Here is an 11,043-nt window from a genome sequence, read left to right as displayed (position 1 = left end):
GTTGACCAGAAACGTGCACGAATACAGTGTAGGTTCTAAATTTCTGTCCGGTCGACTGTGAAGACTTCGGCGGTCGACCACAAACCCTGTAAACTCAAAGTGAATTTTCTGTGTTCTGTCCGGTCGACCGCGAAGTCTTCTGCGGTCGACCGCCTGTCAGGTATGGGTCTGGGCTTCGTTTCCTATTCTGATTGGGTTTGTGTTTTGATATTTATTGAAACACGTTTTTAGGGTTAAGTAAGGTTGAAAAGGGGTTATTTGGTGCACATAAAATAGAGTTTTCTGAGCAATTTGTTTGGGGTTTGTGTGAGATATTTGAGAGCTTTGTTTGAGAGATTTTGTAATCTCTATTTGTACTCTCTTCTCTACTAGTGAAAACACATCTCCTTCTTGCCCCGTGAACGTAGGCCACTTGCCGAACCACGTAAAATTCGTTGTTTGTATTCGTGCTGTTAATTTTGTGTTTGTGTGACCTTCTCTCTCGGTGACTCCGTGTTTCTTCGGACCCCAAAAAGAGGCTTCAGATCCCAACACTATGCATGGAAATTCAACACCTTTCATGAAAAGGCACTGGTTCTAGAACCAATCGCTGAGGGAACGGATGCGCAGGGCGTCACAGTTTAATTATGAACAAACTTCTGTCAAAAAGAATAAGTCAATAAATTTTATGTATTAGTAATTCCAAACACTTGGACTTGCACCTCAATCAGCAGGATCTGACGAGCATTTAACTTGCGTTTTCCCATGGTGGAGTCTTTTAGAGGCAGAAACTCAAGTGTGATGTGCTGTATATTATGCATACAGCTCAAGGTATGTACGAATTAATATGGTAAAAGCCCTGCAAGCTCTAGATTAATTTGGACCAAGCCGCATGAATGAGTGATGGGGGCCTTAAGTTAGGGGCCAGCCAGGCATTGAGGCTCTTGAAGTAGGCCACAGGGGGCACCCTGCTCCCTCACATGGAACAGCCCCTAGCTGTAATCAATCTAATTTGTTCCCTTATGTCACATGCTTTTGTGTACCCACAATAATTCCACCGTTTGAAACATAATTAAGTATTTTTAAATGAATTTAAATAGTTCACATAAGAAATCATGTACGTAAACAAAGTCCCAAAACATGCTCAAACAAATAATGGTTGTTGCTTTGATGGTCCAGCCTATATTTGGTGCTACTAATAACTGATGATGCATAGACTTTGACTTCAAATTTGACTTTCCAAAAGGGTAGCTAAACTCTAAAGGATCTTCTCCAAGACTTAAGGAGCTTTGCAGCAATCATCACAAAGTGTATTATGAAATCAATAAGTTGATGCAAAGATTAAACTGCAATCACAAGTGTCTGTGCTGCTAAAATCTTCAAAAATTTTGAAAGGCCAACAGCTCATGAATATAAACGAAGAAGCTTACTCACAAAGACAAGCATTGGAGAGGCAATAGCCACCTGTATATATCAAGAATATATGGCCATTCATAGGATGCAAACTAATCTTTTTCTATGAGGTAGTTATGCTTCTACTTGGATGCAAAGGAGCGCATCTCAGAGATTACAGGATTCACAAGGGGAAGAATTTCTCAGAAATAACACAAAAATTACAATATTGCAGAATAAAACCAGGGAAAATTTTCTTCCGTATTTTAGCTAATGTCAGTGGAAATTAACTAGAAGAAAACAGATAGGCAAGAATATAATAGTAGAAGAATTACTCAATCAGGTAATCAGTACAATTTCTAACATACTGACTTGATTAGGTAGCCATATAACAGTAAGTTGATACCATTAACTCAAAGATGAAACATAAATGCTGCTTGCTGTATGCTTGATAGTCACACCATCAACAAAAAAAGAAGAAAAAAGAACTTATGCTGCTTCTATCATAATCGATGATGTCACCCTTAGCTGAGTGCCCAAGAAAGCAGTGCCCATACAAAACGAAGTATTGGAGTTAAAACAGTCAATGAGCCAGGGAACGAAAAAATCCAGATGAATAATGTTAAATCTTATGAGTTTTACTTCATGACGAAGTTGATTCGGCCTGAGGAAATTCTATGGCTTTGGTTTTCTGCGATCTGAAGGAGGTCCATCTCTCCATCTATCATACCTTCTGCTCTCATATTTTGAACTGTTCCGTTGCTTCGGTTGATAAGTTCGGTATTTGCAGGGAATTATCTCACCCTTTACATACTTATCACCTGAATGGCAAGAAAGACATAGCCGTTAACTAAAATTAAATTCTGATAGGAAGTCTATGCTTGTAAGCAGACTGGGCTAACCTCCATAATCCTTGTTTTTAACATCAATGTAGGAATCAAGGAGTACCCATTGAACACCTGGCAAACCTATGCAAAATATACAATGAAATTTGCAATGATACCAATAGAAAGTGATCAGAACCCTTGCTTGGAAGCATACGCTGACCCTTGAATTTCTCTGATGACTCATCAGACACAGTGCATTGGAAGCCAGAGTAAGTATTGGTACTAAAGGCATACATATTCTTCTTGGCTACCTTCATGCCGTGAAGACAGGATAAGGAAACAAAATGAGAACTTCATAACTAAAGAAACAAGAGGATCAGACTTCAATCATACAATAAGAAATGGGCACTTCCGAAAAAGCTAAAAGCTTTTGTTTACAAAATTTATGAGCTTTAGGTATGCTCTATGCTTACATAAGGCAGCACGTTAAGGATTCTAATGATGAACATAACTGTAGAGAACCCATCTCTGGTTATTCCCCTCAATGAAAAATCAATCACTCAAATAAGGAACAAAATTTATAATAAGAAAAATCAATACTTCTATGTACATAATACATATACTTCGTGCAAGTGCGTACATGCCTGAGCCTTTAAAGTCCTAGAAGGTCTGTCTGATTCTTACTATAGAGCTTTAAGTAATGAACTACTTATAACCACCTGCCACTCAGCTTTGACAACAACTGAGCCTTTATCACAAAATTTTAGGGTCGACTACATAATCTTCCATTCATTTCTGTTATGAGTCATCTTCACCATCAAGTTAACAGTTAACATATCTTATCAATTGTTTCAAACCAAGTTCTTTGAGGTCTGCTCTAGTCCTCTTTGCTCCATTAACAACAATCTTACCAATTCTTCTAATTACTGTTGGAAATTAGAGAGGAGATGAGGAGATAATATTTTTCTATATTATTCATCAACTAAAAGTGCCTTTATATAGGCTTACAAAACAACTTAATCACCATAAAAATCTAAACTAATTAGCAACAACTCCACTAACAAAATAACAACCTAATAACAAATTTTGAATCAGTTATTCAACATTCCCCCTTGATTCAAAATTTCTTGTCATTCCTCTTGAATCTTCATAGAGCACTTCTCTCCACTTTGTGATGCACTTCTCATCTCAATCTTGTTGATGCACATAATCACCAACATTCTCTTAAAGGAGCACATCTCTCCACAAATATTTGTCCAATCTCTCCATGGTGCACATCTCACCATGATTCTCCAAAATTTAAGCAATGATACATAACAATGAGTTAGAAGGCAGAGCCTCCGCCTTTGGTCTTTCCAAGCATAATGTCATTGTCTTCGTTAATCTTCGAAGCTAAGTAATCGCTACCTCCTGCATCTGGATGATTAGCCACCATCACCTTTGCAATCTGATTGTCCACGTGCATGTGTTCCAAGAATGTTGCCCCATCGTTTGTGATGATGAGGTCGTCGGCAGGGCTCTGCTTCATCTTGTCCATGTCCTTAGGGCCAAGCGGAGTGCGTAGGATACGAGATTCGGCGACGCCAGCGGCGATGTTGGATTTCTGGGCGTCGAGGCCACGAAGCCTCATCTTCTGATCTTGCTCCTTCATAAAATCTGCGCATCCGAGAAATAAGGCTCTGATACCATGTTGGAAATTAGAGAGGAGATGAGGAGATAATATTTTTCTATATTATTCATCAACTAAAAGTGCCTTTATATAGGCTTACAAAACAACTTAATCACCATAAAAATCTAAACTAATTAGCAACAACTCCACTAACAAAATAACAACCTAATAACAAATTTTGAATCAGTTATTCAACAATTACTGTCTCTACCGCCCTCTGTTGTACATGACCGAACCATCTCAATTGATTTTCTCATTTTATCGTGAATAAGATCAACCTCTAATGGCCTACAAATGCACTCGTTTATTATCATATCTCTTAGTGTATATCCAAAGGACCATCATAACATTCTCATCTCTGCTAAACTCAATTTTTGCTAGGCAAATAGTGGGACAAATTTCAAGAAAAGAGCAAATGATAAATGAACCCTGCACATAATAGATAATCTCATGTACACAAAACAAATAGTTGTGAGGAACCAGTTTTAGCAAGAATGAAATTTTTTCATGTTACAATATAAGATGGGATGATTAAATGATGAACTTTGCAAATGTCCTGAATGGAAAGAGTTAGACATCCAAATATGTGGGGTTCACTTGTAAAACTTGGCTCTTTGACATTGTAATGAAAGTAAAAGGTGAAACCAAGGCATACCTCATCTTGTAGCAGCTTGGCCACACAATTTATTCGCCAGCATTTTCTTGTAATTAATCTAAATATATAGCTACACCGCACTTCATACCCATGCAGCTACTATGTGCCATGTGTATGCATATTAAGGATTCACATAAATTTCTAGAAGGAGATCATTGAACATCAGTAAGGATGGTGTAGCAGTTCAGAATGAAGGAATTCAGAAGCAGAAAGCTCTTAAACGTGTGCTTCCCCCTTGCCAAAGGTTATGGCCTATGTTTAACGTGGACTCTGCCATGGCCTACCTTGCCCTTTGCCCGCTATGCCGAAATCTAGTTGCAGTGGACCAGTGGTTGCCTAATTTTGCCTAACACTCATTCTTGATGTGTTCAATGTAAATAGTTCAGTTTTAAGTAGAAAACTCTTCCTCAGGTCTGGGGAGTGGAAAACAAAAAAGTAAAAAACTCAAGGAAAAGACCAAGGTATCATGCCATGGTGTTTTCCTTATTTTCATGGTGCTTTTGCCAAAAATAAAACACAATGTGTTTGGAAACTATGGTGTTTGTTGAGCAAAAACATCCTCAAACCAAAAACACAACACTTATTTCAAAATATTTTTATGTGTTTTCAGTTTGGTGGTTTGATTTTGAATTTGCGTGGGTGTTAATATATATCTAACATAATATATTAAATATAATTTATATAACTTATTATTAACATGCTTATTATATTATATTTAATCAAATATATTAGTAATTTTTATTAATAGTAAATAATATAAAATATATTAAGCAATCAAATTCACAAGGTACGCCAAAAAGAGCCAAGGAAGCGACAATATAGAGAAACTAAAATGAAAATGAAAATGAAAAAAAAAGATAATGTTTAGACCATCAAAATTTCAGGTCAACATCCATACTATCAATCAATAAACAAAACAAGAGGGACAAAATTTTATTCTTTTACTATTTTCGTCCCAGGAGGGATATCAGAATACGCACCACGCGTTCCGTCAAAAAGTTCCATTACATAGAAACCGCCATCTTTAGCAAAACTTCAATAAAAGCTATTATAATATATTATATGTGAAAAGATGGCATAATTCTTTTTCACAGCTGATTTATTGACTTCTGTTAATTCACTATTCAGTATTCACTCCAAAATGCAGCTATTTAACTAAAGCAAAAGTTAAAACACACTTTTAAAAAAATCTTTCTCTGGGTAGAACAGTAGTGTTACAGTCATAGAGATTCTACACACATTTTAGAGCGAAACAAGAGAAGGTTCAGCATAAAATCAGTAATGAAACTTATGAACTAAGGTCCACTTGCAGTTTTACTTAGTTAAATGAAAGAAATACACCACTAAGCTAGCATCAAATATAAGCATGACAGTTGTCATAAAACATTCTGAAATGTAGACCCAAAAAGATTTTAGTTATCCATATTTTTTTTCCTAAAATATTTAACAACACTCTGTTAATTTGATCGCTAACTAAGTAGCTTGGATGCTCACTGTTAGCCAATCTCACTCTGTTCTCAACATTTCTTAAAAATAATCAAAACAAATAGCCACTGATTAGAGTGAACAAAAAAAGGTTGAAACAAAAGCTATTACAGAAGGCTGCGTAAGGTCCAGCATCAAAATAATAATGGAGACCTCAGAAACACAAAAACAAAAGATGCCCTCAGAAAGATGAATTTCACTCTAGTTTAACAACAACAACAACAACATCATAATAATAATAATTAATAAATAAATAAAATCAACTGCATAGTACACCAAGCTCAAACCAAATTTTACTATCGAATGCTATCCGACATGTCAGAAATCCCGAAATGAAACTCTTCTTTGCACCTCTTATTATGTTCAAGTTCATAAAAAGGTCCATTTAAGGCAGTAACAAAATAAAAGTGTGCCTAAAACCATTTAAACAACCGTATACATGCCATGCCCCCTAAAAAAGCTGGTTTTATTATGTACCAAATCTATTGAATAAATCCACTTGCTAAGCATATTAGACGCTCTCTTTTCTCCCTTGTCTTTATTTTTTACCACAGAGGCCCCCGTACGTGATTCTTTAATGTTCCCTTCCGCGTATTTTAGATTAGAACTAAAACAATGCATCCATGTACGCAAATTACAGATAGAAAAAATATATATATATCACACTATACTTGACACCCTAGAACTACACATTCGCTTTGTTTCCAGTGCAAGACAATTAGAGTCTGTCAGCATGCAGCAATTAGGCTTTAAAGAAAATGCACTTCCAAAGTGTATCGCGTTAGCAAATTTTTGTCGGAAAGGATATAGCTTTATGTAGTTTACATCCCTAGGGTCATCATACAACAATCATATGTAAAGTTTCCAATACTTTTAGGATCGACAGAAGGTCTTGAGAACAAACTTCGGTTTAACGGATACCCACTTAAAATTAGGAAGATAATTAGACATAAAATTGTAAAATTGCCAGGTAACCCAAGATTTCTTTTACCTTCCGAGGACAATGGCAAGGGTATTAAGATAAGTCTCGATCATCTGCTCTCATGGCTGGATGGCTGCTGCTGCTTTATAGGAGGAGGAGTTAAGGAGTTTAAACGAAGAGGGGAGATGAGGGAAGAAGTCGTGAGGGATTTAGCGTTTGAAATGGAGTAGGAGGGAATTCGATTTTTAAGATGGACGGAGGAGGAGGAGGTTAGTGTCGCCATTGGAGTTGCAAGAAGAGAGAGAGAGAGAGAGAGAGAGAGAGAGAGAGAGAGAATGGAGGGAGAAATGGGGATTCGGGGGTGGTAAGGATATTGAGGAAAGTATTTTGAGGGTTTTAAGGGATGAGCATTCGGTCGGTCCGTTTCGTCCGGTTCAGTTTGATCTCTAGTTGGCTTGATTTTTTTTAAGGGAAAATTATGTCAATGCCCTAAAAGTAATAACTTTATGTGACATGGCCCTTCCACCTTTTCTATTGTGGTTCAACCCTAAAAATATCATATCATGTGATTCAGCCATTTTTTATATGATCCAGCCCTTCACTCTATGTCAACTAAACACAAAGAGAGAAAAACAAGCATAAAAGTTAAAAATATCATCATTTCCTCCACCCTCTCTCTCTCACTTCCTTCTCTCCAGATCTAAATCTGATCATCTTTCCTCTTCTCCTTTCCTCCTCTCTCCTAACTCATTCCCTTCCTCCTCTCTCCCTTCCTCTTTTTTCTCTCAAACACCGACAACGCCCTTCGCCACCGTCGACCTTGCGTGCACACTCCGGTCATATTGTTCGCTCATTTTCTCTCACTAATTTTTCCCGATCTCTCTTTCTTTCCCTCCAAAACTTTAAAAAACCCATAATTTTTTCGACACTAAAGGCGAAGAGGTGGCAAAGAACAAGGCGGAGGAGGTGGTGTCGGAGGAGGACGAGAAGCTCGAGGTCGTCGCAAGTTCCACAAAAACTCATTTTAAGTCCAATTTAAAACATATAAAGTTTAATTCAACTTATTTTTTTAAAAAAATAGACTTAACATAAATCATGTTATTTTAAGTCTAATTTCTAGTCGTGTTAAATCCAATTTGATTTATGTTAAGTCCAATTTGATTTATGTTAAGTCTAATTTAATTCATTTTAATTCTAATTTAAAAAAAAACAGATAGCTTGGATGTTTTGTGAAATTTGTAATTTCTATTTGAATATTGTGAAAAGATGAAAGATTTAAAGATATACTAGCTAAATGTTATTATTATTATTTTTGACAATTTTGTACAAGTCCAAGGTGGAATATTAAGTCTAAATGAGATAGAAGCAAAGTCCAAGGACTTGTCTGTTAAGCCTATTTGGTTGAATAATAAGTCCAATAGCTTGTATGTGAAGTCTATTGGGTTGAATAATAAATCTAATTTGTTGAATATTAGATGTAATGAACTTTTTGTTCGTGTTAAGTCTAGTTTAGTCCATGTTAAGTCCAGTTTGATTTGTGTTAAGTCCAGTTTGGTTCGCGTTAAGTCCAATTTTGTTCATGTTAAGTCCAGTTTAGTTCGTGTTAAGTCAAGTTTGGTTCTTGTTAAGTCCTATTTGGTTCGTGTTAAGTCTAATTTTGTTCGTGTTAAGTCTTATTTAATTAATTTTAAGTCTAATTTAATTCATTTTAAATCCAATTTAAATCATGTTAAGTCTAATTCAACTTATTTTAAGTCTAAAAATAAGTTAAATTAGACTTAACATGAACTATGTTAAGTCTAATTCAAATTATTTTAAGTCTAATTTTATGTTAAGTCCAATTTGATTCATATTAAGTCTAATTTTATTCATGTTAAATCTAATTTAACCTGTTTTTAGACTTAAAACAAGTTGAATTAGACTTAACATGATTTAAATTGGACTTAAAAAGAATTAAATTAGACTTAACATAAATTAAATTGGACTTAACATAAATCAAATTGGACTTAACACAAACCAAACTGGACTTAACACGAATAAAACTAGACTTAACACGAGCTAAAATTTGACTTAATAGGAATCAAACTGGAGTTAACACAAACCAAATTAGACTTAATATGAATCAAATTGGACTTAACATGAATTAAATTGGACTTAACTAGAAAGTAGACTTAAAATAAGTTGAATTAGACTTAACATGATTCATGTTAAGTCTAATTTAACTTATTTTTAGACTTAAAACAAGTTGAATTAGACTTAACATGATTCATGTTAAGTCTAATTTAACTTATTTTTAGACTTAAAACAAGTTGAATTAGACTTAACATGATTTAAATTAAATTTAAAAGGAATTAAATTAGACTTAACATAAATCCAATTGGACTTAACACGGCATGAATCAAATTAGACTTAACATGAATTAAATTGGATTTAACTAAAAAATAGACTTAAAATAAATTAAATTAGACTTAGAGTGATTCATGTTAAGTCTAATTTAACTTATTTTTAGACTTAAAACAAGTTGAATTAGACTTAACATGATTTAAATTAAATTTAAAAGGAATTAAATTAGACTTAACATAAATCCAATTGGACTTAACACGGCATGAATCAAATTAGACTTAACATGAATTAAATTGGATTTAACTAAAAAATAGACTTAAAATAAATTAAATTAGACTTAGAGTGATTCATATTAAGTCTAATTTAACTTATTTTTAGACTTAAAACAAGTTGAATTAGACTTAAAATGAGTTAAATAGACTTAAAATGAATTAAATTAAACTTAACACGAACCAAACTGGTTTTAACATGAATCAAACTGGACTTAACACAAACAAAACTAGACTTGATATGAATCAAATTGGACTTAACTAGAAATTAGACTTAAATAAGTTGGATTAGACTTAACATGTTTTATCTTAAGTCTAATTTAACATGATTCATGTTCAGTCTAATTTAACTTATTTTTAGACTTAAAATAAGTTAAATTAGACTTAACATGATTTAAATTAAACTTAAAAGGAATTAAATTAGACTTATTATAAATCAAATTAGACTTAACACGACATGAATCAAAACTCAACATGAATTAAATTGGACTTAACTAGAAATTAGACTTAAAATAGATTGAATTAGACTTAACGTGATTCATATTAAGTCTAATTTAACTTGTTTTTAGACTTAAAACAAGTTAAATTAGACTTAACATGATTTAAATTTGACTTAAAATAAATTAAATTAGACTTAAAATAAATTAAATTAGACTTAACACGAACCAAACTGGACTTAACACGAACCAAAGTGAACTTATCACGAACCAAACTGGACTTAACAGGAACCAAATTGAACTTAACACGAATCAAATTGGACTTAACACGAAACAAACTGGAATTAACACGAACCACACTAGACTTAATACGAATTAAATTGAACTTAACATGAATCAAGTTGGATTTAACTAGAAATTATACTTAAAATAAGTTGAATTAGACTTAACATTATTTAAATTAGACTTAAAAGGAATTAAATTAGACTTATCATAAATCAAATTGAACTTAACATAAATCAAATTGGACTTAACATGACATGAATTAAACTTAACATGATTCATGTTAAGTCTAATTTAACTTATTTTTAGACTTAAAACAAGTTAAATTAGACTTAACATGATTCATGTTAAGTCTAATTTAAATTATCTTTAGACTTAAAATAATTTGAATTAGACTTAACATGATTTAAATTGGACTTAAAATGAATTAAATTAGACTTAAAATGAATTAAATTAGACTTAAAATGATTCATGTTAAGTCTAATTTAACTTATTTTTAGACTTAAAACAAGTTAAATTAGACTTAACATGATTCATGTTAAGTCTAATTTAACTTGTCTTTAGACTTAAAATAATTTGAATTAGACTTAACATGATTTAAATTGGACTTAAAATGAATTAAATTAGACTTAAAATGAATTAAATTAGACTTAAAATGAAAATTGGAACTTGCGATGGCCTCGAGCTCCTCATCGTCCTCCTCCGACACCGTCTCCTCTGCCTTGTTCTTCACCACGTCTTCGACTTTAGTGTCGAAAAAAATTAGGGCTTTTTTAATTTTAG

The 11,043-nt window shown here is 33.5% G+C and overlaps 1 protein-coding gene across 1 annotated transcript; it reads right to left on the bottom strand.

Annotated features, from left to right (window-relative positions):
* Positions 1,784–3,735, bottom strand: LOC109834746 (DAG protein, chloroplastic-like). Its single transcript, XM_020402767.1, has 4 exons — positions 3,637–3,735; positions 2,419–2,509; positions 2,274–2,339; positions 1,784–2,192 (listed from the first exon to the last, which is right to left on the bottom strand). The coding sequence occupies exons 1-4, from the start codon at positions 3,733–3,735 to the stop codon at positions 2,047–2,049; spliced, it is 402 nt and encodes a 133-aa protein (XP_020258356.1). The 3' UTR covers positions 1,784–2,046.

Source organism: Asparagus officinalis, chromosome 3 (assembly GCF_001876935.1).
Source record: "Asparagus officinalis chromosome 3, Aspof.V1, whole genome shotgun sequence".
In the NCBI taxonomy this organism is placed as follows: domain Eukaryota; kingdom Viridiplantae; phylum Streptophyta; class Magnoliopsida; order Asparagales; family Asparagaceae; genus Asparagus; species Asparagus officinalis.
The sequence above is the reverse complement of the archived record's forward strand: the minus strand, read 5'-3'. Positions and strand labels throughout refer to the sequence as shown.

Bases quoted from the DNA above. Each gene is read 5' to 3' on its own strand.
- LOC109834746 (XM_020402767.1), bottom strand. From the start codon at position 3,735: ATGGACAAGATGAAGCAGAGCCCTGCCGACGACCTCATCATCACAAAC. The intron at 2,510-3,636 runs GTGATGGTGGCT...CACGGCATGAAG, and splicing joins TGGACAATCAGATTGCAAAG to GTAGCCAAGAAGAATATGTA. The intron at 2,340-2,418 runs GTCAGCGTATGC...TATTTTGCATAG, and splicing joins GTCATCAGAGAAATTCAAGG to GTTTGCCAGGTGTTCAATGG.